This window comes from Dunckerocampus dactyliophorus, chromosome 17 (genome assembly GCF_027744805.1).
Source record: "Dunckerocampus dactyliophorus isolate RoL2022-P2 chromosome 17, RoL_Ddac_1.1, whole genome shotgun sequence".
Classification (NCBI taxonomy): Eukaryota; Metazoa; Chordata; class Actinopteri; order Syngnathiformes; family Syngnathidae; genus Dunckerocampus; species Dunckerocampus dactyliophorus.
In genome coordinates, this window is record NC_072835.1 from 22,181,523 (window position 1) to 22,207,036 (window position 25,514).

The 25,514-nt window shown below is 42.8% G+C and overlaps 5 protein-coding genes across 11 annotated transcripts; 2 read left to right on the forward strand and 3 right to left on the reverse strand.

The window, feature by feature from the left end:
- Window positions 1-2,781: 2,781 nt before the first annotated feature.
- Window positions 2,782-4,865, reverse strand: foxd1 (forkhead box D1). The gene has a single exon (XM_054757262.1). The coding sequence runs from the start codon at window positions 4,562-4,564 to the stop codon at window positions 3,545-3,547; it is 1,020 nt and encodes a 339-aa protein (XP_054613237.1). The 5' UTR covers window positions 4,565-4,865; the 3' UTR covers window positions 2,782-3,544.
- A 2,728-nt stretch (window positions 4,866-7,593) lies between these two features.
- btf3 (basic transcription factor 3) lies at window positions 7,594-10,238 on the forward strand. 3 transcript variants are annotated; one of them, XM_054757264.1, is made up of 6 exons: window positions 7,594-7,654; window positions 8,312-8,380; window positions 8,873-8,986; window positions 9,060-9,261; window positions 9,721-9,777; window positions 9,893-10,238. In XM_054757264.1, exons 2-6 carry the CDS (start codon window positions 8,312-8,314, stop codon window positions 9,937-9,939), a joined length of 489 nt encoding a protein of 162 aa, XP_054613239.1. In that variant the 5' UTR covers window positions 7,594-7,654; the 3' UTR covers window positions 9,940-10,238. The 3 variants fall into 3 exon arrangements, with proteins under 3 accessions (XP_054613239.1, XP_054613240.1, XP_054613241.1); XM_054757265.1 differs by having other exon boundaries at window positions 7,618-7,717; XM_054757266.1 differs by lacking the exon at window positions 7,594-7,654 and adding an exon at window positions 7,724-8,223.
- Window positions 10,239-10,302: 64 nt separating this feature from the next.
- On the reverse strand, window positions 10,303-13,276 carry ankra2 (ankyrin repeat, family A (RFXANK-like), 2). The gene is made up of 8 exons (XM_054757263.1): window positions 12,647-13,276; window positions 12,400-12,558; window positions 12,273-12,338; window positions 11,767-11,864; window positions 11,564-11,689; window positions 11,429-11,495; window positions 11,275-11,355; window positions 10,303-10,782 (listed from the first exon to the last, which is right to left on the reverse strand). Exons 1-8 carry the CDS (start codon window positions 12,945-12,947, stop codon window positions 10,727-10,729), a joined length of 954 nt encoding a protein of 317 aa, XP_054613238.1. The 5' UTR covers window positions 12,948-13,276; the 3' UTR covers window positions 10,303-10,726.
- A 3,976-nt stretch (window positions 13,277-17,252) lies between these two features.
- Window positions 17,253-24,433, forward strand: tor1 (torsin family 1). Of its 4 annotated transcripts, none has more exons than XM_054756851.1 (5): window positions 17,253-17,565; window positions 18,924-19,189; window positions 19,251-19,426; window positions 20,399-20,526; window positions 20,607-24,430. In XM_054756851.1, the coding sequence occupies exons 1-5, from the start codon at window positions 17,376-17,378 to the stop codon at window positions 20,849-20,851; spliced, it is 1,005 nt and encodes a 334-aa protein (XP_054612826.1). In that variant the 5' UTR covers window positions 17,253-17,375; the 3' UTR covers window positions 20,852-24,430. The 4 variants fall into 4 exon arrangements, with proteins under 4 accessions (XP_054612826.1, XP_054612824.1, XP_054612825.1 ...); XM_054756852.1 differs by lacking the exon at window positions 17,253-17,565 and adding an exon at window positions 17,794-18,097 and having other exon boundaries at window positions 20,607-24,431; XM_054756849.1 differs by having other exon boundaries at window positions 20,399-24,432.
- nsa2 (NSA2 ribosome biogenesis homolog (S. cerevisiae)) lies at window positions 18,797-25,410 on the reverse strand. 2 transcript variants are annotated; one of them, XM_054756854.1, is made up of 8 exons: window positions 25,243-25,410; window positions 23,955-24,142; window positions 23,743-23,893; window positions 23,486-23,665; window positions 22,943-23,135; window positions 21,391-21,604; window positions 20,596-20,811; window positions 18,809-20,505 (listed from the first exon to the last, which is right to left on the reverse strand). In XM_054756854.1, exons 1-6 carry the CDS (start codon window positions 25,243-25,245, stop codon window positions 21,537-21,539), a joined length of 783 nt encoding a protein of 260 aa, XP_054612829.1. In that variant the 5' UTR covers window positions 25,246-25,410; the 3' UTR covers window positions 18,809-20,505; window positions 20,596-20,811; window positions 21,391-21,536. The 2 variants fall into 2 exon arrangements, with proteins under 2 accessions (XP_054612828.1, XP_054612829.1); XM_054756853.1 differs by having other exon boundaries at window positions 18,797-20,505; window positions 20,596-21,604.
- Window positions 25,411-25,514: the final 104 nt, after the last annotated feature.

The following is a 25,514-nucleotide window of genomic DNA, read 5'->3' on the forward strand; positions in this document are numbered from 1 at the left end:
CCTGCAGGCTGATAGCCACATGATCTGGACTGCTCGTCGTTTAAAACAAAAACCAAAACAAAAAGACATTTGCAGGCATTTTGAACAACTGGACGTTTAATGAGACTTTTCAGATGTTCACATTTACATGCAGGAGCTGTCATTCATCCAAAATGATTTGACAGAAAAATATTTTATACTGGTTGATTTTTACTATTTAGATTGATGTTGTATTTGGTAGTCTGGTGTAAAAGAGTATATCTTTCTCATTTGCTTCTACACATCACAGGTATTATTGTATACATGCTTTATATGTTATTTGTATGTATTTTTCATCATTTATATTTCATATGCTTTTAATCAGGCTGATTATAGTACTTCAACGTTTGTGTTTGCATTTTGCGGTGGTGTATAAAAGTACATTTGCAGTGTTTGCTTATTTAACCGGACATCACATGTATTATTTTATACATAGTTTCTATTTTATGAATGTTTCATATGTAATATTGTGTATATGATGCAGCGCTGCATAGCTTATTCAGGTCTCTCTTGCTCCATTACTATGCTTACAATGCTTGTCTTTCCGTTCTTCTTATTTCATTTGTATTATTTTAGCACTTTTTAGCTTTAACCCTTTTTATGGATATGGATTTTATGTGCCTATTTACTTATTTGATTTGCTTATACATACATATATGTGTGTGTGTGTGTGTGTGTGTGTGTGTGTGTGTGTGTGTAAAATGCTGTCTGCACTGTGAAATTGGTTATACGTTCAGCCTACATATTAGCTAAAACTTTTACAAAGTTGAATAAATGCTCTGCATTTTTTTATTTATTTCAGAGCTTTTCTAATATTGGTTTAATTCTTTGCTTACTTAACTACAGGTCATGGGTTATGTATAATCTAATATATAATGCAGCACCACAATACCTTACACAGGTCTCTGTGTCATTAAACCATGTGTGCAGTGTTTATTTTAGAGAGTTTTTTTTAACAATTATTTGATTTATTTTACTATATATTACTTTTTACTACTTCTTAATCCTACTAAAAGTACTTTTTAAAAAAATAACATTTGTATGTATATTTTTCCCCACCACAAGCTTAAAAAACAACAGTAAAGTTGAGTCAATTGTCTGCATTATTTGATAGTTTTCTATCTCTTTCTAATATTTTGGATGATTTGCTTATTGAACTGCAGGTCTCAGGTTATACGGTATGTGATGTGTACTACAGCACCCCAGCACCCCACACGGGCCTCTGTTGCGCCTTGTGTACAATGTGTGTTTCACATTTACTTCTACTTTTTAACACTTCCAAAAGTACTTTTTTGAATAGCATTTTTTACTTCTTTTCTGGTCTACAAACTTACAAAACCGTAAAGTCGAGTTCATGGTCTGCATTATGTTAGTTTTAGAGGTGTTTCTTTTTTTTGGATGATGTACTGATGGAACTACAAGTCACAGGTGTTATTTTATATATAATGCAGAGCTGTGCAACCCCTTACGCAGTGTCTATCATACATGTTTGGATTAGTATGCATGTGTGTGTTCAGGGTTTTTAAAAATGATTCTTTAGTGTTTTTTTCTAATGCATTTCAATGACATTCGTAACTTTCACAGTACTGTACTTTATTTCCATGGCTGCATGGTTACAGTGTCTGCTACCTATGTTGGCTGTATAGGACAAAAAGAAACGTTGAGTTGCTGGACTTATACTGTTTTGAGTGTTTTAGAGCTGCTGCTTAACCTAAACCAAAATATTTGGAATCGACAGTGTTTTTTGTGAAATGAAAAATGATACTATTGTCAAAGGCGGAACTGTTGATGCAGCTGTGCACGTGTACCTAATATTACCACTTCGCGTGTGTGTGTGTGTGTGTTTCGTGCACACCAACACATTATGCGTGTGTGTTTTCATGCAAAACACGAGACTTCTTCATTTGGCTCATCAGCAGACAATAAGGTGCGTGTGCGTGTGCGCGTGTGTTAGTGGGTTTACTGCGATAACTGTCACACGTTTTGTTGTATTTTTATTGCGTCCTCCTCCCTCTTCGTGTGTTTTCTTAGTGTGTTTGTTTGTCAATACGTCACACTGACCGCCTCCCACGTTGCGTGTGACATCATCACGCAATGCGTGTCCTCTCTTGGCCCAGTGAACTAGCTGCGAGCGATGCACCGATTTAGCTGCTATCTACGATACACACTTTGGCTGGGGAGTGTATGGCCTTGTGGGAAGGGGGGCGGCGGGGGTTGTGATGCAGACACGCTCAGTGGACGCGTGAACGCAGACAGTCACGGAAGCAGGCGTGCACAAACGCTGCACGTGACGCACACATTATTACACTTTCAAAAAATAAAAACACAAACATCCCCGATTTGTGCAAATGTTGCTGTTGGGAGAGTTGAATGAGAGCAGAACATTGCGTGAGGAGTGCGCACATCACATGCACCTGAGCGTGAGAGGGGTCACACGCAGCCCCCACCCCCACCCCACCCCTCCAAGTGTGTGACATTCGTTCATAACAAATGTTGATAAAAATACGCGTTGGTACTTCAATTAGCAACTGCATTACTACTAATAATCAGAACACTAATGTGTGGAATAAAACACATTATTAGATGTGTAACATATAGCGCATCACTTTAAAAAGGGGCTTAAAAACTGAAATTAGCGGCTGAAATACTATTAATAATGCTCATAATAAATATAAATATTAGGCCACCGTTAGATTTGTTCAAAATGTGACACTAGTGCATCACTTAAAAAAACACTTTAATGATTAAATTAAATGAGCAACTAAAAAGATGCTAACAATAGTATACGGTATACATCATGTGAGAAAAGGTCTAATACCACCAAGATTTGTTCCAAATGTGACATTAGGGCATCACTTTTGTAATAAACGAGTAAGTAGCTGTTGACGTTGGTAAAGATGCAAGTGTGGAGAAAAGTACTCGTCCGCCGTTAGATTTGTTGGGTGTAAGATCGCATTGCATTTGACGTAAAAAACACATGTATGTAAAGCACCTACATTTGAAGGCATAAGGATAAATGTGAAAGACTTTTTGCTGAAAGCGTCGTCAAAAGAACAAAACTACATAGTGATGGCCCAATACTTGAACTGCACTTGAAACAAATTCTTCCTCTAAAAGAAAATAGCACACGTCATGTCCACCATTCTTGCCCAAAAATGTTAAATTTTTATTACTGAAATAAACACACACTGCATATTATAAATGTATGACTTTTTTTTACTCTTTTTGTTTTTTATTACAAAGTTTAAAATCAAAAAAGCTTCCAAATGGTGAGATTTGCCAAACTAATAATAATAATAATAAAAAAACACGTGTTTGCCACAAATCCATGATTATTTTTTGTCTTCTTAAACAACATGTGATCATTATAAATCCTGAGAGCAGACAAGGTCAACACGTCCTGATTGAAGGTCAAAGAATTAACATAAATATCTTCTCAAACTGTCCCTCCAATAAACATACAAAAATAATCCTACCTTCACTTTATTTGTGTCTTTGTGTTTTTCAGTCTCTGTTCCGCAGCATTTTAACTCACCACCCGGCTGGGGAAGTTCTCCAGAGGGTGTAAGACGGCTCCAGGGTGCTGCTGAGGCCCCAGCGAGGAGGGCAGCACCGGCACGACGACCGGGGAAGTCCTGGAGGGGCTCGGCGAGCCTCCCCCGATGATGCTCTCTATGGAGAAGGGGGACCTCTGCACCGGGGAGCTGGACTTGTTCACGCCCTGCAGACCCGAGCCGAGCTGGGGGTAGAACCTAGTCCTGGCTCTGTCCGTGGAGGGGCCGGTGGGCATGATGGAGGGTGTGGGTATGATGGTCCCGGTGTGTCTGGAGTGCTGCTGTTGCTGCTGCTGCTGCTGCTGCTGGAAGGCCAACAGTGCCGAGTGTGTGTGGTAGGACTGCAGCTGGAGGCCGTACCCCCCACAGCCGTAGCCTCCGTAGCCGTACGCGGCTGCCGCCGCCGCCGCTGCCGGAAGGAAGCCGCTGTGCTCCCGCAGCAAGTCCTGCGTCTGCTGCCGCTTGAATCGTTTCCTCCTCCGCAGAAAGCTGCCGTTGTCGAACATGTCCGCCGACTCCGGGTCCAGGGTCCAGTAGTTGCCCTTGCCGGGGTTCCCGGGCTCCCTGGGGATCTTGACGAAGCAGTCGTTGAGGGACAAGTTGTGCCGGATGGAGTTCTGCCAGGCCGGGAACTTCTCCCGGTAGTACGGGAAGCGGTTGCTGATGAAGTCGCAAATCTCGCTAAGGGTGAGTCTCTTCTTGGGGCTCTGCAGGATGGCCATGGTGATTAAGGCGATGTACGAGTAAGGCGGCTTCACCAAGGGGTTCTTGCCCGCTGACGGCTTGTAGGCGTCCCGCCCTGACACGGAGCTTTCTAGGCACGGAGGAGGATGAGGTGGAGGTGGAGGATGCGGAGGAGGAGAGCCGCCCTGCACGAGGATGCCGTCCGAGTAGGAGCGTCCGTGCTCGGCCTCCTCCCCCTCGCCCACCACGTCGATGTCGGTCTCTTCCGAGAGGATGGAGGCATCCGACATCTCTGAGCTCAGAGTCATGGCTCTCACGCCCGCCTGGGTCCACCGAGGCCGGATGGGGAAGAGCCGCCGTGACCCCCTCCCTCGACAAAACTCATGTGAGGAGGAGGAGGAGGGAGGAGACGGTGAGTGACGGAGGGCTCGAATGGGAGACGAGAGCTTGTCTGTCCCGCTATGTCCATATGCTTCCAGGTGGCTCGGCGTCCGGGGACGAGCCGGGCCGAGCAGGGAGACGCTGAACGCCGCAGTGGGGCCCGAGGTGAATCCGGGAGGGGGCGGACCATCCGGGCTTGTTTATACAGCCGGCTTGGTCACGTGACGGGCGACGTCACACTGGCCAATGAGAAGACAGAGAAACAATAACAAAGTGAGTTTTTGTAAAAAAAAAAAAAAAAAAAAAAGTCATTATCTAAAATTAGTAGGTGTTGGTCATGGGGGGCCAACGTTAGACTCTTTATATGAAATCTGTTTCACATGAGGCATCAGACAAAACATGTTTAATAACAACCAATTAGTATATTAGAGACAATTGTGAATGTGTGCCACGCAGGAAAAACAATTCAAAGACAAAATAGTGCCTGCAGGTAAATAACCACTGCACGAAATGTTGAATCCGGTGTTGTGTTATTGGAAGGCCATCCTGCAGTGTTTGCGTGATGTGCTGCTTATCAACATGATCCGCCAGCCATTTGTAACGGAAAAGAGTCAGCTGTTAACTCCAATCAGTCACCGGTCACGCAGAGCATGCAAGACCCACATTTCACCGCCTGTGTCGTGCGTGGAAACATTTTTCTATGAATGACATTTTACTGTGTGTGTGTGTGCGTGTGCGTGTGTGGCGCGCCCAATCACACGCTTCTTTTGCTCCAACGAAACAAAAAATATATATTATTTTTTTCCTCTTTTCTACCCCTCAGGGTCGCACTATCCTGTTAATAACATCAAAAAGTGTTTTTAAGGCTCTGAATTCAAGTAATGCAGTGTGTAGTGACTTATTAGAATACCATACAAATAACTGTCTTCTTTGCAAATTCATACATATGAGATTATGGCACAACTGCATCAGAAGGTTGGATGCAATATGTTAGTTTATTTCTGACATAGTGACAATAATAATTGTCTTGTTTTTCTCCCTTAATTTCGTCAGCAGCTATTGTTCTACTTGTTACAAACAGGCGTTTAAAAGATATTAAATTAAGACATCACATTCTGTTGAGGTGACAAAATAATAATATGATTGTACAGTACATTCTTCCTATCGTTTGTTTGTGAGTTTTAGTTTTCAACATTTATGTGCAAAAACAAAAATTATAAAAGCAGTTAAATATAACGTATTTGTGATTTATTGTGACTGTTTCTGCTCGGATTTGAAAGGTGGAGTGTGTGTGTGTGTGTGTGTGTGTGTGTGTGCAGATGTTTTCTTTCAGCGCCACCTGGTGGCGATTATTTCCTCACATGCCACATTTTTAATTCACGGCCTTGTAGTATAAAACTGTTCAATGTCCCAATTTGATAATAAATAATATTTTTTCTTTTCAGGTAAAATTTGAATTAATTAGTTGGCATGCAGGTAACCATGAATTAAACTGTAAATATTGCTTCAAAAGTACAATCATCATAGGGAATAAACACGTTAACATCGCTGCTAAATGACAAAGTGTGGCATTTACAGATAGTTAATGCTATTTTTCATTTGGACAAAAAGGCAAATGAATTAAAAAAGGATACCATTTTTAAAAATCTGTGAGGAAAAAAAATGAAAATACACATCCTGTACATTTAACCTTTTAATTATGAGCAGTGTTTATTATAGTATAGTAGTATATATATATATATATATATATATATATATATATAGTACTATATATACTATATATGCATACGTGAAAAAAACACCAAAGTTGATGAAGCTCTTGTTCTTGTGTCATATGTTGTATGTTTTAAAATGTAGTTTTCAAGTTAAGTAATACATTTGAGTAATTATATATGCTTTAAAAGAGAACGCGTAAATCCACTTTTAACCTGAACACAACGTACACTCTCTGTATTTCCATCATACCTGCGTGTTAAAGACATCAAATGAACACTTGCAGGAGAAAAATGCAAGTCTCGAGCACATTTTCACACGTTTGGTGTTGTAGCCAAAGGAACCGAATGTCGCCAGGGTCTGCGGGACATGTGATTTACAGTGTGTATCACACACACACAGCATTTCTGTGCAGACTCACACATAAAGGAAATGCATACAATAGGAAAGAAATTGTCCCTTAAACTGAGGAATTTATACTCCTAAATTGTTGTTAGACTTTGCATGTGATAAGTGTGCTCAGCTTTCAAAATAAAGCAATGTTGTTAAAGCTGTTAAAGGAATACTGCACTTTTTGGAATTTCCTTTAACGTCACAGGCAGGAGAAAAAAAGAGCGCTTGATTTGCTCACCTGCACAGTATGGGTATTCTTGCCTCATCAGAGCGTTTTTTTTTTAAATTATCGGTTATCAGAGCTATTTTAAATTTTATCGGATTTATCCGTATGACGTCATAATTCCCTTCTATCGGCCCGGTACTTATCGTGCACCCCTAGTTAACACAGTCCTGTTGTGTAAAATTAGTTCACATGAATACTCCACGGCTACTAACCCTGTCTGTAAAGAAGTCAGCAAGGAACTACATCAGCTTTCAGTTGGCTAATCTTTTCGTACCTGACAGGTTCGACAGCCCACTTGCGGTCTCCCTCAGAGTGGACACGTGAAAAGAACTATTTAGAATATACAGTTTAAATGTTAGACTAAATGAAACTCATTGGACTTGTAACACTTATTGCAGGTATCAAAACTAAAGGAAATGTCATGTAAAAGAGGCTTGTTGGGCATATTTATGTTATGATATGTCAAATGTTTCCACAAAACGCAATGATTAAGAATAAACGTGTACAAATCAAGTTAAAACAAACAATTATGGCGAACCTCGCTGCCTGCAAAACTAAACGCAGGGCATACAAACCCTGTTACGGCGCATGCGCAGATTTTCCCCACTTTTTTCGCCGACGTCACTTCCGCCATCCTCTCCAGCCTCCATCTTGCTTCCCGCATGTGACTGCTGTTAGTTTGCAGGTCAGTGTGGAGCCTTAAATACCCTTTTGGCCGCGTTGTTTGCGCCCGCTCGGACGGCAAGAGGTAACCCAGAAGTCTCTCCCAGTCCTCTAGAGTTGGCAAATCCGACGGAAGTGTCGTTCTTAAGCTTGCCCGCGTTTATGCCTCCGTGCTAAACGTGCTGGGAAACAGCAGCCGACAAGTAGACGCTTCCGAAGCTCAACCGCACTTTCTTCCTCGTCTTCTTGCTGTTAGGGTGCCTAAGAACCTCCCCGACAGCTATAGCTTCATTATTTATCCTTTTCAAAACACAACAGCGTGAAACTATTCGGCTGTTTCCGTTGTAGCTTTTAGCTTAGCTTCCAAGCTAACAGCACTTGACCTAACATGGTATCTTATTAAAATGAAGTGCTTCATATTGCGTCGATATTGATGGACGCCATGTAGAAAGATGGTTTGATTTGGTGAAGGTGTGTACATTACCCTTGGCAGGTGATGGTATGGTAAATCACGTGGTGTTTGCTGGCTAATGCAATTGTAGCTTTTTTGTGCTCATAAGCATTAAGTAGACGGACTGGCCACAACATTAGGTACACCTGCACACCCTTGCAATTGTATTGTGCAGGTCTACTTAGTTTTGAAATGTAACATTAATATCTGCTGTCTTTTTGTTTCCAGATGAAAGAAACAGTTATGAATCAGGAAAAATTAGCTAAACTGCAGGCGCAAGTTCGCATTGGTGGAAAGGTAAGACAAAATGCAAACTTTGTCTTAAAAGGACAACTGCACATCCACAATCCTTATGTGAGACATGAACACACATCTCTCTTTATTGTGCTTTCTAAAGGTATAAAAACAGCTGAAAAGAGGCAACTAATGAATGCCCCAGATGGGACATGCCTATTAGGCCTAGAAATCCTGCTATTAAAAAAAGGTTTTATGGTATTATATCCATGCTGTGAGCAGGTCCAAACGGGCACATTCATAACATGGAATGCTTACAGTATTTTTTGGTCCTTTTGAGCATTAGCAGAACTTCCTTCTTGTGTGCATTGATTTCACATAGCAACATAGAAAGGAACACTACACCAAGCGTTAATTTTTGCAAAAACAGCAGCAGTGACGGCAGCTCCACTATGTAGCCCCTCACTGCAAGGCGACAAAGGCTTCTGCCGTTTGGACAGAGGGTCCAAACTCAGTTTTTAAAAGAAGTCATGAAGAGTTTTTGGTGTGTTGCAGGGTAGCGCCCGGCGAAAGAAGAAGGTGGTCCACAGGACGGCGACGGCGGACGACAAGAAGCTGCAGTTCTCTTTGAAGAAACTGGGAGTGAACAACATCTCTGGCATCGAGGAGGTACGTCCCTCCACGGCTGGCGTTGATCTCGTCATGCTCAGCCTTAACGGTGCACGCACGTGTGTGTTTGCAGGTGAACATGTTCACCAACCAAGGCACGGTGGTTCACTTCAACAACCCCAAAGTGCAGGCCTCACTGGCCGCCAACACTTTCACCATCACGGGACACGCGGAGACCAAGCAGCTGACGGAGATGCTGCCTGGAATCCTCAACCAGCTGGGAGCAGACAGCCTGAGCAGCCTGAGGAGGCTGGCTGAGGCCTTGCCCAAACAAGGTCAGTCTGTCACTTTTCCATGTCACCGTTTGAGCAGACGTTCCAGGGGGGACTTTATGGTTTTCTGTTTTTTTTAAGAATGATATAGTTTAAGTTTTCTAAATGCAACACTACTTAAAAAAAAAAAAACAACCTCACTTCCTCTTGTGAAATGACAGTATGTCATATTGTCATTGTTGCTCTTTGAATACGTGAATACAATTTAGTCTCAATGGCTTCCATACTGTATTTGTGTTTTAGTTCATTTAGCCATTGGTATGCTTGAAAATGTGGAGTGCAAAAAATGTGTACTATTTGCTCAAATATGCAGATTTTTTTGAATAATAGGCTGTAGTCGACCACGAAACAGCCATCATGTTTGAAAAACCACGATGGACTGAGGGAGCAAAGTTGGAATCGTGATGTAGCGAGGGACGACTAATCTGATTCAAACTCTAAAAATGCAATTTTTTTTTTCAGCCACAGATGGAAAAGCGCCAATCGCTGCAGTCGAAGAAGAAGACGACGAAGTTCCAGGTGAGACCTTCATGGTCCTCTTCAAAGATAACCACATCACTCAACAGATGGACTCGTTAGCGTCACACTTTGAGTGGTGCAGTTCCAAATTGACACCTTATGTTGCCTCTTTCAGATCTGGTGGAGAACTTTGACGAGGCGTCCAAGGATGAGGCGAACTAACGAGAGGAAGTCTGAACTCTCTGGAGCATCGCAGCTCGAGGCGGTCGTGTGGGATCTTTTAAAACTTCCAGGGGACGTAACGTCAACATTTACCTGAGAACGTTGTGTTCAGGTAAAACGCGCCTAGTTAGGATCCTTTCGCCTCTTTCTTTATTGGACTCTCCCACTGCTCCTTGTGGTCCAGCCCCACTGAACAATCGTGTGTAAAATGTCTTAATGACTCCATTACTCAACCCTCACGCTGCTTCAGTGGCCTTGTTAATACCGCCGTGTCTGGAATTAAAGTGTATCTACTGTCACTCATCCTCTTTGATCTTGTTTCCTCACGTTTGTCTGACAGCCAAGGAAGTGCAAAGACAGCTTGAAACATGAACATTTTAATGACATGTTTGCCTGTAAAAAAACAGCCAACACATTTGCTCATCTATTGGCCAGGGAGGCTAGTTTACTCTTGCAGAGAGTATCAGGCATCTATTAGGGCAGGATGTTACCCGTTTCCAATCACTTAATCATTTCAAGTCGACAATTAACACTTTGTCTCAACACTCCAGTTATCAGCTTTGCATGTCAGCACATAGTCCACTATCTGACTAAACACGAGGTTAGTGACTCATAACACAAACAAAAATACAGCTCGTCTTCATTTAACTTATTCAAATAAATTAAAAAGTACTCAAAGTGCACTCCTACATAAGTAGTCTTACTTTAAAAAGTAAGAACATTAAATGCATGAAATAAATAAACGTGTCCAAACCACAATAATAAGTGTGCACGCGGGGGGGGGGGCTCACTCTCTGATGGCCATCAATAACCTCAGCAGGTGTCCTTCCATCACCTGTTGAACTAAACACACACACACACACACAATAGCATTAGCAGCCAACAAAGTACATCACCTGCACATTATTAATCGGACGGGCACAGTTTGACGCTAGGGGTGTGATGAGACGATATGAGATTGTAAGACTGCTTTTAAGAAAAGTACAATGAAAATCTGACTAATTTCCACTACATTAGATTGCATCGCCCATTCACGCTGCTCTATGGAACAAATGCACCAAGGTGCTGCAGCCAATGCACAGAGTGAACTCTCTTTCTGCCTGTTTAGAAGCAGGGACGAGGAAAACATGCACATGGCAGTACAATGAGTATCCAGTTCACTTTCATTTATTATCGTCCCAGGCCTGTTGCCCACGAGGCCCCAAATGAAAAATCTTGTCCTGTTTTAATGTAGTTAGTTCTAGTGAGCCATCTGACACAGGAACAGACTATTTCTGATGCTCTTACATTGTGTTGGACCTCGGGTTCCAGCTACAAAGATTTTACTTTACATACCGTTGCGATGGCCCATGGCCACGGCCATGTCCATGGGGTTGAAGCCCGAGTCGGACTCCACGGTGGGATCAGCGCCGCTCTCTGGAGAAAGAAAGGGAAAAAAAATTGACATGGATGGAGGTGTGCAGGTAGGATTTGTTGTGTTTGTACCCACCGAGCAGCAGTTCCACACAGCGCACATGGTTCCCGTGGACGGCGTACAGCAGGGGGGCTCCGCCATTCTGAAAGCGGTGACACTCATCAGGTCACATGGTCCCACGGTTAACAATTTGCAGAACGTGAAGCTCACCCAGTCATACTCGTTGACATCCACGCCGCAGTCTATGAGCATCTTGACGATGTCCGTGTATCCTTTACTGCACGCCAGAGACAACGCGCTCTCCCTGCCTTTGGCGAGGACGTTGGGGTCTGCGCCCTGCAGCAGAGGACGGAGTGTGTAGTCTTTAAATGTACGCAAACATTACACACTTGATGCTATGACATGTTTCTTACATTCTGGAGGAGAAACTCCACGACAGCAATTTGTCCATGTGCAGCCGCCCACATCAGAGGAGTGAAACCTTCCTCGTCCTGCAGGTTGATCACCGTTTCTGGAAACATCAAAAGACACGATCACTGTATTCATTGTGTACAAATACATGCTACCGGTACGAGTAGGATGCACCCATCCACACTCTAACTTCAGATCCCAATGCAGTAATGCCTGGTTAAATACTTCCAGACCAGACTGCGATAATTGACTGTCTGCAAAATAGGATTCAATATTAATAAATGGACACAGTATTTTATTTTGTGTGGCCGTGAATGCTTCAGGCGGGGGGTGTTTGAAGCGCTACAGAGGACAGGACATGGTTAATTAATTACGCATTGCATTAACGAATTACGCATTGCGTACCAAAACACACCCTAACTCAGCTGTTCAATCTCGAAATGAATACAAGTGGTCTACTGGCGGCGTACGCATTGTATACAAAAGGAATGCGTGAAGATGTTCCCACCTTGTTCGATCCTGCTGGCCAGAAACACCATTTCACCTTGAGCTGCCAGCTGATGGATGGATAAAGCTACAAGGATACAAATATTCATAAGAAATGTGAACGAGAAAGCTCGAGAGAGGTGACGTACAATGCACCAGGAGAGGTGTGGAGGACACTTCGTTGCCGCGGTGCTTGTTGGTGAGGGTGGTGGACTGCTTGATGGGGGAGAAGTGTTTGGTGGTGGATGGAGTGTACACATGGCGCACTTGGATCCCCGGTGAGGGTGATGTCTGGATGTTGCATTCAGCTGAAATACAAAACATCATCATGACACGAGGGAAGAGCAGAAAAGTGTCAATCAAAAGTGACAATGAGAATCTGAATGGGATTTTTACCTTTGAAGAGAACCGACGCCACCTCCAGGTCAGAGTTGACCTGGTCCTGGATGTTCTTGCTGTCCTCCTCGTTGAGCGACTTGACGAACCTGGAGCAGACGTTCATGTCAAAGCGGTTGGGCAGGATGAACTTTATCCCCATGGCCACGTTGGGGTTGCCGGCCTCGTCCGGGTGAACGGGCCCTGACTGCTCGGTCTTGATGGCGCCCAGGTGAGGCAAGACGCACAGGCCCTCCATGTCCTCGGGACCAAGGGGGCAGCCGGGTGTGCCCTCCGAGGCCGACCCTGACACACTGTCCATCCTCGGGTCAGGGAGTTGTTCCGCTGTGTACCAGTATCACTATGAAGTTCACTCGCCACTGCTAACAACCAACTTTGGTTAACACGCTAGCTACATACTAACATAGCAGGTGTCGCTATAGTCTCCTTATTTACAACGAAGGATCCGAATGTCCAGTTAACGACTCGGAATAAACTAATAATTATCTGACCTGCTTCGAATAAAATAAAAACTGCAAAAGCGCTCACTTATTACTTTCAATTATTTCCCAAACAGCAAAACGATTGTTTTTCTAGCTAGCGCCATCTTGCTTGTTTGCCTTCTTCGTTGGTCAGAAGGCATCTAGCTGGCGGCGTTAGCGCCGCCTGCTGGTATGTATTTTACCCTCAAATATACCAAACATCACTGTTGAAAGATAACGTTTTAAAAAAATCAAAATTAGGCAACCTTTTTTTGTTGAATTTTCTTCCCGCTAACCTTTTTCTTGATTTTATATATATATACACAGATATATACAGACCCTTTCCAAAAAATTAGAATGTCATGGAAAAGTTGTTTAATTTCCATAATTCCATTCAAAAAGTTAAACTTTCATAGTTTATAGATTCAGGGCCCACAATTTAAACGATTTCAAGTATTTGTTTATTTTTACATAATTTGGGCTTCCAGCTCATAAAACCCACGAAAACAGGAATTCCAAAAATTAGAATACTGTGAAGAAATCACCATTTACTTCTCAGTTTTTGCAGGAAAAAAAAAGAAAGAAATTAGGATCACATCAAATCAATCAAAATATGGTACTTTCAAAACGATATGCCAATCTTCAATACTTGGTTGGGAATCCCTTTGCCTTAATCACTGCCTCGATGCCACGTGGCATTGAAGCAATCAGCCTGTGGCATTGCCTGGGAGTTATGGAAGCCCAGATTTCCTTGATGCTTGCTGTCAGCTCTTCTTTGTTGTTGGGTCTGGTGCCCCTCATTTTCCTCTTGAGAATACCCCATAGATTCTCAATGGGGTTTAGGTCCGGTGAGTTTGGCATGGGCATCAAACCAGGTTTTGGTGCTTCTGGCGGTATGGGCAGGGGCCAGGTCCTGCTGGAAGATGAAATCTGCATCTCCATACAGATCCTCAGCAGAAGGAATCATGAAGTCCTCTAAAACATTCTGGTAGACTGTTGCGGTGACCTTGGATTTAAGAAAGCAGAGTTTACCAACACCTGCACCGGACATTGCACCCCAAATCATGACGGACTGTGGATATTTCACACTGGACCTCAGGCAGCTTGGGTTCTGTTCCTCACCCGTCTTCCTCCAAACCCTTGGACCGTGATTCCCAAATGAAAGGCACACTTTACTTTCATGGGAAAAGAGGACCTTGGACCACTGGCCAACAGTCCAGTCCTTCTTCTCCTTGGCCCGGTGGAGACGCTTCCTACATTGGCTCAGGTTCAGAAGTGGCTTGACCCGAGGAACCCGACAGTTGTAGCCCATCTCCCGGATGCGTCTGAATGCCTCATTCCACTCTTTCTGGATCTCTGCCAGATTCTTGAATCTTCCCTGTTTGATAATCCGCTGAAGCCCACGGTCATCTCTTTTGCTGGTGCATCTTCTCCTGCCACATTTTGCCCTTCCTCTAGACTTTCCATTGATATGCTTGGACACAGCACTCTGAACAACCAGCCTCCTTAGCTATGAACTTTTGTGGCTTACCCATCCTATGGAGGGTATCAATGATGGTCTTCTGGCCAGTTGTCATGTCTGCAGTCTTCCCCATATTGAACCCAACTGAGACAATTGAACCAAACTGAAGCAATTTAATGACACCTGGGGAAGCCTGTGCAGGTGATTTGAGTTTAGTAGATGATTAGTGTGTGACACTCAGTTTAAAACATTCATGCCCTGCAAAATTTGGGCTGATTTCTTCACAGTATTCTAATTTTTTTAATTCCTGTTTTCGTGGGTTTAATGAGCTGGAAGCCCAAATTATGTAAAAATAAACAAATAAATACTTGAAATCGTTTAAATTGTGGGCCCTGAATCTATAATCTATGAAAGTTTAACTTTTTGAATGGAATTATGGAAATTAAACAACTTTTCCATGACATTCTCATTTTTTGGAAAGGGTCTGTATATATCTGTGTATGTATATATATATATATATATATATATATACACACACATATACATATATATATATATATACACACATATATATATATACACACACACATATACATATATATATAGACTGCTCCAAAAAATTAAAGGAACACTTGGAAAACACATCAGATCTAAACTGGGGGGAAATGATGTTGAATATGTTTCCTGATAATAAGTGGGTGATGTATTAGTAACAAAATGATGCCACATCATTTGATAGAAATGAAAATGATCACCCTATAGAGGGGGAAATCAAAGTGTGGCCCCCACGTGCTTGTACGCATGCCTGACAACGTGGGGGCATGCTCCTAATGAGACTACAGATGGTGTTCTGGGGGATCTCCTCCCAGATCTGGACCAGCGCATCAATGAGCGCCTGGACAGTCTGAGGAGCAACCTGGCGGCGCCGGATGGACCTAAACATAATGTCCCAGAGGTGTTCTATTGGGTTTAGGTCAGGTGAACGTAGACGCCAGTCAACGGTATCAATTCCTTCATCCTCCAGGAACTACCTGCATACACTAGCCACATGAGGTCGGGCATTGTCGTGGACCAGGAGGAACCCAGGTCCCACTGCACCAGCGTAGGTTCTGACAATGGGTCCAAGGATTTCATCCCGATACCTAATAGCAGTCAGGGTGCCATTATCTAACCTGTAGAGGTCTGTGCGTCCTTCCAGGGATATGCCTCCCCAGACCATCACTGACCCACCACCAAACCGGTCATGCTAAATGATGTTGCAGGCAGCATAACGTTCTCCACGGCATCTCCAGACCCTTTCACGTCTGTCGCATGTGCTCAGGTTGAACTTGCTCTCATCAGGGAAGAGCACAGGGCACCAGTGGTGTAGTTGCCAATTCTGGTGGTCTATGGCAAATGCCAATGGAGCTCTACGGTGCTGGGCAGTGAGCACAGGGCCCACTACAGGACGTCGGGCCCTCAGGCCACCCTCATAGAGCCTGTTTCTGATTGTTTGGTCAGAAACATTCACACCAGTGGCCTGCTGGAGGTCATTTTGTAGGGCTCATCCTGTTCCTCCTTGCACAAAGGAGCAGATACCGATCCTGCTGAGGGTTGAAGGACCTTCTACGGCCCTGTCCAGCTCTCCTGGTGTAACTACCTGTCTCCTGGAATCTCCTCCATGCGTCCAGGTACCGCAGTGATGCCCTGGTCCAGATCTGGGAGGAGATCCCCCAGGACACCATCCGTAGTCTCATTAGGAGCATGCCCCCACGTTGTCAGGCATGCGTACAAGCACGTGGGGGCCACACAAACTACTGAGAATCATTTTGAGTTGCTACAATGACATTTTAGCTAAATGGACCAGTGTGCTGCATCATTTTTTCACTTTCATTTTTGGGGTGTCTTTGATTTCCCCCCTCTATAGGGTGATCATTTTCATTTCTATCAAATGATGTGGCATCATTTTGTTACTAATACATCACCCACTTATTATCAGGAAACATATTCAACATCATTTCCCCCCCAGCTTACATCTGATGTGTTTTTCAAGTGTTCCTTTAATTTTTTTGAGCAGTGTATGTGTGTATATACAGTATATGCTCCCATTGTTATGAGATCAACTCAAAGATCTAAAACTTTTTCCACATACACAATTTCACCATTTTTCTCAAATATTGTTCACAAATCTGTCTAAATCTGTGATAGTGAGCACTTCTCCTTTGCTGATAAAATCCATCCAACCTCACAGGTGTGCCATATCAAGATGCTGATTAGACACCATGATTAGTGCACAGGTGTAAAAATGGGAGCAAAAACAACAAACAAGTGTTGCGTTTATATTTTTGTTGAGTGTACATATATATACATACATACATACATACATACATGTATGTATGTACATAGGTACAGTATATGTGTGTGTATATACTGTATACACGCATAAGTAAACACACGTACATACACACGTATGTACCTTATGGCACTAATATAATATACAGTATATATTATATGGCCGCACGGTGGCTGAGTGGTTAGCATGTTATAGATATATATATACATATATGTCCATACACACACACATATTCTCTAATTATAATCATATGAAATATAATTAAGATGATCACTGTTTATTCAACATTGTCTTATTTTCTGAATGTTTGCGTCTTTAAAACAAAAAGTGCATGTTACCGTTGCCTGGTGACGTCATGATCCGGGTCCCAAATGCATGGCTTCCGGTGTTGGCAGTGTTGACTTTTTGAAGAGGAAAATAGCTTTCCAGGCTTAAAAGGTCCATCTATCTGCATGAATTGTGGCTCATCTCGACATGAAGCTGCACGTCTTGTTGTTGTCGACGCTCCTGTGCTCCGGCACCACGGAGGCCATCGAGCCAATCAGCACCAGCATCGCGGTGGGCATGGCGGCGGCTTTAACGGGTTTCTTAGCGAGCTACCAGAACATTTTCTACTACTTCAACGAATGCTGTCGCCCCGAGTGGATTTTTTTCAATAGAACAGGTAACACACACGCTTGTTTTCTGATTTAATTTGCACACAAGATCCCCAGACTGTACCAACAGGTGTTTTATGTTAGCTAATGTTACGCCACGAGTTATTAATGCTTGCAATTGAGCAAGTACAATGCGTAACTCTAAATGTTAAACAATCATAATGTATACTTTACATACAATTTACCCCAAAACAGCAACCCTTAACGCGTGGTTTGTCCCACGTTGATGACGTACACGGAAGTGATATTGTTGTTCATGGAAAGCTCGCTGCCCCTGGTAGTTGGCGCGGTTTCTTTCAGACATGCTTATTTCCTCAACAAATTAACCGCTTTTATTCTGAATTGTTGTGTTTTCGACGATGAAAAGCGCACACGTGGGTCTGTGGCTACATGTTTTATCCACCACCGCTGTGCTTGTTAGCGCGTTTGATCCGTTCACGACGACGGTCTTGGTCGGTGTGGGCGCCGCTTTGAGCAGAAGCATTTACAATTATTTACACGAAAACTGTGATCATAAATGGATTGCCTTCAACGCCACTGGTGAGTTTGTTTGGAAAATACATTTACTGTTATCTTTGTAAGCGCAAACAATTGTATACCCCACCCAAGAGATGCATTATAAGGCAAATCAATGGTTTGTTCTCACCATGCTTGATTTACACATTAGATGACGGCATGAAGTGCGAGTTAAGAGTTTGTATTTGAAATGATAATATGGGTCAAGTGCTGCCTGGAGGAGTTGGCCACGTTAGGAATGTTACTTGACCACATCCTTATCTCCTTTATACGCTAAATACTAATACTTTATTCTCGTCCAATGACTCTTTCTTGTAAATGTATAACTATTGCGTTTCTCAGAAAATGACAGGTTTATTCTAGCGAATTACTACTTACTGTTTGCACTATTACGACGGTATTATAATAAACATTGACTTTAATTCCAGTAAAAACGCGATTATTTTCTTGTATTACTTTTGTTTTTCCTTGTATTACATTTTGTTTTCTCTAACTTTCTTACATTTGTGTCTGCAATTTTACGACTGTACAGTATATGAAAATGTAATTTGATTTTATTCCAGTTAAAGTACTATTTTTTTGTTGTGATAAACCTTTTCCAATTGTTATTCAATAATTTTCTAGGGGAAAATTAAAAGTTAAAAAAAGTAATAATGGTGGGTTTTTTGGATGTGTAATATTTTTTTCAATATTACAACTGTTTGTTTGGGACAACTTTTTTTGGCAAAATGCTAATTTATTCTCCAAGAAAAGCTTGTAGTGAAATTCCCAGCCAGCTTAGATGACTATCGTCATATTTGTACGCATTGTTGACTGTTGAATTACAACTAATATTCCCAATGTCTTGCAGGTCTGGAGGCCAGCCTGCAGACTAAACTGTTCGGGCAGCACATCGCGTCACACATCATCCTGAAGGCGGTGAGCGGCTTCATGAGCAACGACAACCCCAAGAAGCCGTTGGTGCTCTCCCTGCACGGCTGGACCGGCACGGGCAAGAACTATGTCAGCTCGCTCATCGCCGAGAGCATCTACAAGGAGGGAATGGACAGCAAGTTTGTGCACGTCTTCACGTCCGAGCTACACTTTCCCCACGCCTCTCAGATGGACACCTACAAGGTAAGACGTCGTACGGTTCCTAACGCTTGTGATGGTTCTCATGCTGCGCTTCTTCTGTCAGACTCAGCTGCAGCAGTGGATTAAAGGCAACGTCAGCAGCTGTGCTCAGTCCATGTTCATCTTTGACGAGATGGATAAGATGCACCCAGGGCTGATTGACAGCATCAAGCCGTACCTGGACTACTATGACAAGGTGGACGGCGTCTCCTACCGCAAAGCCATCTTCATCTTCCTCAGGTGAGGCCGTTTTGCACCTTGATGCACCTTTGCCATGTTGATATTTTGTAAAGCAACACATGCAGATATGCTAACACCTTAGGGATATATATATATATTTTTAAACTCAGCTTTGTCACAGAGGTGAAAAAAAAAATATCAATAGTATCCAAATATTTCAACTGACTTCTTAGTTAGTTGTTAGTATTTGTGCATGTTCTTTTCGTAATATTGTGACTTTATTTCCGTTATAACCTTTTTGTTTCTTATATTTCAACTCTGATACTAAATTGACACTTTTCCTCATAAGAGTACAAATTTATTCTCATAAAATTGCAAGAAATTCACATTAGAACAACTTTTCTCTTCATAGTTTGAGTTTATTCTCAAAACATTTGTTTTTTCCATTTATGCCGTTTTTTTTAAATTAAAATGTAAACTTTCCTCTGAATGTCCATTAACGACTCAGTAGAAACTAATAACTACCGTATGTCATGTCAATTCTGACCCATAATATTTTGACTTCATTCTTGTTAAATAACCTTCCCCCAACCTAATTTTCCAAAAATTACAACTTTATTCGTTTGGTTTGTTTCTCATGTTACAACTTTTAAAGTCTTAAAAAATGTATATATATATATATTTTTTCCCCTCATAGTACAATTTTATTCTCATAAAACTGCAACTTTTCTCTTGTTAGAATACAATTTTTTTTCTGTTAATATTTTGACTTTATTCTCATGATTGCAACTGCTCCCCCCCCCCCCATACGTTGCTAATACATACTTAAAGAAATCATAGAAAATATTGAAAAATGCCAGAATAGTCAAAAATTAACAGTGTAGGAATTTTACAAAATTAAACTCGAGTTCATTTTTATTTTAAAATTTACTGAGAATTCTAACTATATTTTTATATCCAAAACGGAGTCTGTAAATGATGCTAAGATCTGCACCATTTAAAGCGAGCACCTGTTTTTGACTGTCGCCATAGCAACGCTGGAGGCGAGAGCATCATACAGACTGCTTTAGATTTCTGGAACGCAGGTCGGGATCGAGACGAGATGGAGCTGAAAGACCTGGAGACGTCGCTCTCTCTGTCTGTGTTCAACAACAAGAGAAGTGAGCTCATAGATCCATGCTTAGAAATAATAAGACCATTGCTATTCATTTCAAATCAACATTCCAAACCTGTCCCTCAGGCGGTCTGTGGCACACGAGCCTCATCGACAAGAACCTGGTGGACTTCTTTGTGCCCTTCCTGCCACTGGAGTACCGGCACGTGCTGCAGTGCGCCAAGGCCGCTATGGAGGCGCGAGGCCTCAAGCCCGACCCCGCTGTGGCCGACAAAGTGGCGAGGGATTTGGTCTACTTCCCCAAATCTGAGCGCGTCTTCTCTGTGAAGGGCTGCAAGACCATAGAGAGCAAGCTGGACTTCTATACATAGCGGACACTGCGTACTAAGGAAGCAAGGAAGGGAAGGAGCATTCGCCAACGACTGCCAAATCAAGTCAAGCAAGCGGGAGCTGTCTGAACTCACGACGTCAGCAGTGTCGCCAACGTTGACCGACAGACATCGATGTCCTCCAAGAATATTGAAGTTTTTTTCTATTTTAAAAAAGTGTTTTAAGATGTATACTTTTAGTCCTTTTTCCAGATACACACGGCTTCATTCTTTTATTTATACGTCCACTGTTGATAGCTGCTCACATTTAAGCAGCAACTAATCAGTGATTGTTGATGTATCCGGACCACTTTGGAGCTTCATAAAGTCCCAATACTGCCAATTAGTGAATTAATTAACAGGAGATGAAAGCTTTGCTGCTTTCCAAAACGTCTGTTGTTTCATCATCATCTTCAGGCCCCCCAAGTTCTAAAGTGTACACGGACATCACATCTTTTTGTTTCACTTGCTCCAGAAGGTGAACTGGTGAGCATAGTGAAAATAAAAACATGAGCTTTTCTTCCTTTTAACAAGGTACTCACGTGTTTACTTCAACATCAACTTTATTCACATCAAAAGGCTTCCTCTCAGTGTCCATCGTTGCCAGAAGTCCTCATGTCTCGCTGCTTCAGCAGGCACAGGTTTTTTTTGTTTAATTTTTTTTTTTTTTTTTTTTTTTTAAAGAGTCTTAAACAAGCAGAACTGCATTAATGCAGCCGTCGTTCTCAGGGTTGTTCGTCACCTGGGCGTATTTACCTGAGAAAGTCAAGAAACATGTTCAGTCAGTTTGTTTCACTTGGTGTACTGAGAAAAATGTAGTGATGGTGAAAAGAAGCTTGATGAAGCACTCCAGACAAATGGTTTGCTCTTGGTTCAAGGCTCCATGGTGCCGTCAGCTGGTAAAGATACCATACCGTCAACAGTTTAAAATGATATACAGTACAGATGTCCTTCGCTATAATCACGGTTCCAATATCGCTCCCACACATTGCAATTTAAAAAAAAATTTAATGATGGCTATTTTGTGGTTGACTACGACCTGTTAGTCCAAAAAATATTGAAAGACAAGTTCTACGTAGTATTGTGGTCACTAGGCATCAGTAATGTTATGAGCCATGATGTTAGATTACGTCACCTTTCACACTGCATGTAGACTGGCTACTGAGCCAGCAGACATGCCATGGTTGACACGGACATGCACACGCTCTGAGCAGCCAGTGTAATGCCACGGAGGTCTCTGGCAAACCTTATGCACTTTTCAAACGGCGCAGCACTGGCGTTTCAGGTGGATAAGGTTTCTTGTGCTCATCACGGAGCATCGGGTACAACTAGTACGCAACATGTCTTCCTCAGTAAGGGAAGCGTTTACAAGTGAGGGGAAGTTACGACAGGCCATTAACGTTAGAGGCAGGAGAAAAGGAGCGCTTTATTTTCTCACCCGCACAGTACAGTTGAAAAGGCGTAGTGGCTGCTTTAGAGTTGGGACACCGTGGAAAGACTCCGGTCAGAGAATCATTTAATCATATTTATTATGTAGGTGGATGAGCTCTTTTAGGAATGTATATGTGTGGTCTTGTTGAGTCACACAAAGGATGGACACTTTACACTCCACATGGGAAGCAAGATCAAAGTAGCAAACTGCTACCAGTGCTCAGCTTGTTCTTTTTCTAAGAAGGTTGCATTCAAGTGCATCACGTACCTCCCAGGCACAAGTTGCTGCTGCGTTCTTGGACATCACAGAAAAATGCTACAAATGTTCTGCTTATTAGAGACATCAATGTCTCACAAACAGACTTTCAGACAGTACGGATAACCTTGCCTCATTGGAGTGTTAAAAAAAAATCTTTTCGGAACTATTTTTAATGTTATTGGATTTATTGGTGTAACGTCATAATTCCCTCATATCGGCATTCATGCAAGCCTTGGCACATCTCATGACATCACTAGAAAAACCTAATAATTTGGGTTAGCGTTGGGGTGAGCAAACAGTGTAAGGAATATCTTGTATCAGCTACTTTACAAGCAACCCACAAAAGGAGCATAGCGCCCTCTGTGGTTGTGGAGGTTGACTGTAGCTAACCAAAATCTGCTTACCCCACACCACTTTTCCTCCTTGCGTGACCAAGCCCAGCTCACTGACGTTGACCTCGATGACCGTCCCCTTGGTGATGACCCCCAGCGAGGTGTATAGGGGGGAGGAGGGGTTCTTTTTCACTCCCAGGATGGGCAGGCAGAAGGTGGCCTTCAGCTCGGGGTGCGTGACGTGAGCCTTCTTGAAGCGCAGGCCCTGGCGTCACACATTGAGGACAAGCAAATGTGATGCTTTGAGGAGGCGAGGCCATTTCAGCTTCTTCTTCATACATAAGACATTTACTATATTTTCCCCTCATTTTTGGGTTAAATTTTATTTCTCCACTGTGCCACAGGCCACAAATGGCCCCTTGCCATACACTGGACATGCCTGCTTTTTATAACTCTAGATTCCTTTGTCAGTAGCGAACGCAAAACTGAAGTCAGTGAAATGCAGCATAATGTGTACCTGGAGAGCAGCAAAGGGTGTAAAAAAAAAAATGCATGCACAGTACAAAAATGTGTACATGTTGGCAGGTTTGCCTTCATGGAGGTGTGTGCGCTCACCATGGGTCGGATGAAGCGCTCATATTTGGGAGGTTTCCGGGTGAAGCCGTCGCCCACAAAGCAGACTTTGGTCACCATTCTCTTCCACGCTTTCTTCTGTCTCTTTCCCGTGCGGATGACTTTGAGCACTTCCGTCTCTCCTTGTGCTCGCACCTTTGGCAGCGGTACTTCCCATTTGCCCTGGACACAGGACACACTGGAGGTTAAAACAAGACGCAAAAGGTGGCTGAGGAGGCAGACCTGAAGCTCGCACTCACCGCCTTCTCTTTTCTCTTCTGCTTGATCATGTTAGAGAGGACTTTGGCTCTGGACTGACCCTCTCGGTCCAGCAGGTAGGCTGGAACGGCGCCCTGTGGTGTCTTGTCGTCGTTCTTCTGCTTAGTCTTCCTCTGCTCGTGCATTTTGATGCTGCGCAGAGGCACACTGTGAGCAACAGCACGGCCAAAACGGCAACCTCGTTCATACTCACGTCTTCTTCATCTGGATCTTCTCGGCGTGCCTCTGCTTGTGGTACAGTTTGGCCTTGAGGCCGATCATCTTCCTGGCTTTATGTGACCGCTCGTGGGCTTCGCGGCTCTCCTTCTTCCTCTTCTTCTCGTGGTGGTTTAGGCGGTAGCCATGCCGCTTGCGGTGCAGCTCAATGTGCTCGTTCTGAGGCTGTGGAAGGATCACAACAACAATTTACATCTGCAGCTGATGGATGAGATCCTTTTTACATCCAAGTAAATTGGTGGAATAAAATTGCTAATAAACATTTAAATGATGTAGATAAACATGGGCAGCGTGCATGCATATTCATTAGGCAAATGAATATTTTGAGCATACACATTTTAAAAAAAAATACACATTCCTAAACTGTAGAAACTTGAATGTTTGGACTTAAACATATGTAGTGATGTTTATGTGTGTAAAAGAAGCTATAATAAAGAAGCCAACTATCTTAAGTAAGAAAATGTTTGCCTTATGTTGATATGCCACGTTAACTCCCAAAATTGGAGCATGATATTAATTAATAACGTATGTTTTGGTTAGGGCCACACAGTCAGGAGACCAGGAAGATCTGGGTTTGAATCTCTGGGCATCTGGACATCTCTGCTCTCCCTGCGCGTGCATGAGTTTTGTCCGGGTACTCCGGTTTCCTCCAACACTCCAAAAACATGCATGTTAGGTTAATTGGAGACTCTAAATTGTGAGTGTATGAGTGTGAGTGTGAATGGTTGTTTGTCTATATGTGCCCTGTGATTGACTGGCGACCAGTCCAGGGTGTACCCCGCCTCTCGTCAGCTGGGATAGGCCGAGTGAGGATAAGCGGCATAGAAGATGAATGTTTTGGGCAATAACAGGTTGAATTTCTAAGTCGTATTTTTTGTGCTTAACAAAACAATAGCTCATCAATAGTAACATAAAAACTCAAACTCTAAAACCCAAAAACCCTTTTCAAATAAAACTTTCTTGCCAAAGTTGGTTTGTTTATAGCCTTAGCACAACTCAACATCACCATTAGTTTTAAGTGAACAAAGAAATATGATTTCAGTCACAAAGCCTCCCACAAAAGACAACATTTTCGTTTCCTTTTACAAACTCCCCCGATACCAACACAGATGAAACATTCTCCACCAACACAATCTGTCAACAACTCAAACTAACTAACTTGAGTCCGCCACATGGGGACTAGCTAGCGTTAGCATGACGTGCTACCGCGTTAAACTGTCTCCTAACATCTTAAAAAAAAACATCTCCGGTGGTCGACTACTTACCATGCTGTGTTGCGAGTGTTCAACGTTTCGATGAATGTGTCGCTGGTGAAAAAGTAAGCGCAGACGTCGAGGGGTTGATGTTTTTATTCTTGTGGCTCGGGCTGTTTCAGGTGGCGTTAACCCGAAGCCAAGATAGAGGAACTACGTCAACGTCACTTCCGGTATTGCGCGTCGATTTAACGCGAATATTACTGATAGTTGTGAGTAAAATAATGTTTTAAACTAGCTCTACATCATTGATAATTTACTCTATGTAATCGAACCATGTGTTT

Coding starts and splice junctions, on each gene's coding strand:
- tor1 (XM_054756849.1), top strand. CDS start 17,376: ATGAAGCTGCACGTCTTGTTGTTGTCGACGCTCCTGTGCTCCGGCACC. Junction 19,190..19,250: donor CTCAGATGGACACCTACAAG/GTAAGACGTCGT, acceptor TTCTTCTGTCAG/ACTCAGCTGCAGCAGTGGAT. Junction 19,427..20,398: donor GCCATCTTCATCTTCCTCAG/GTGAGGCCGTTT, acceptor CTGTCGCCATAG/CAACGCTGGAGGCGAGAGCA.
- btf3 (XM_054757264.1), top strand. CDS start 8,312: ATGAAAGAAACAGTTATGAATCAGGAAAAATTAGCTAAACTGCAGGCG. Junction 8,381..8,872: donor AAGTTCGCATTGGTGGAAAG/GTAAGACAAAAT, acceptor GGTGTGTTGCAG/GGTAGCGCCCGGCGAAAGAA. Junction 8,987..9,059: donor ACATCTCTGGCATCGAGGAG/GTACGTCCCTCC, acceptor GTGTGTTTGCAG/GTGAACATGTTCACCAACCA.
- foxd1 (XM_054757262.1), bottom strand. CDS start 4,564: ATGACTCTGAGCTCAGAGATGTCGGATGCCTCCATCCTCTCGGAAGAG.
- ankra2 (XM_054757263.1), bottom strand. CDS start 12,947: ATGGACAGTGTGTCAGGGTCGGCCTCGGAGGGCACACCCGGCTGCCCC. Junction 11,496..11,563: donor ATGTCAACGAGTATGACTGG/GTGAGCTTCACG, acceptor CACCGCTTTCAG/AATGGCGGAGCCCCCCTGCT. Junction 11,356..11,428: donor CTGTGTGGAACTGCTGCTCG/GTGGGTACAAAC, acceptor TTCTTTCTCCAG/AGAGCGGCGCTGATCCCACC.
- nsa2 (XM_054756853.1), bottom strand. Junction 23,894..23,954: donor AAGATCCAGATGAAGAAGAC/GTGAGTATGAAC, acceptor GCCTCTGCGCAG/CATCAAAATGCACGAGCAGA. Junction 21,605..22,942: donor AGGAGGAAAAGTGGTGTGGG/GTAAGCAGATTT, acceptor TGACTTTCTCAG/GTAAATACGCCCAGGTGACG.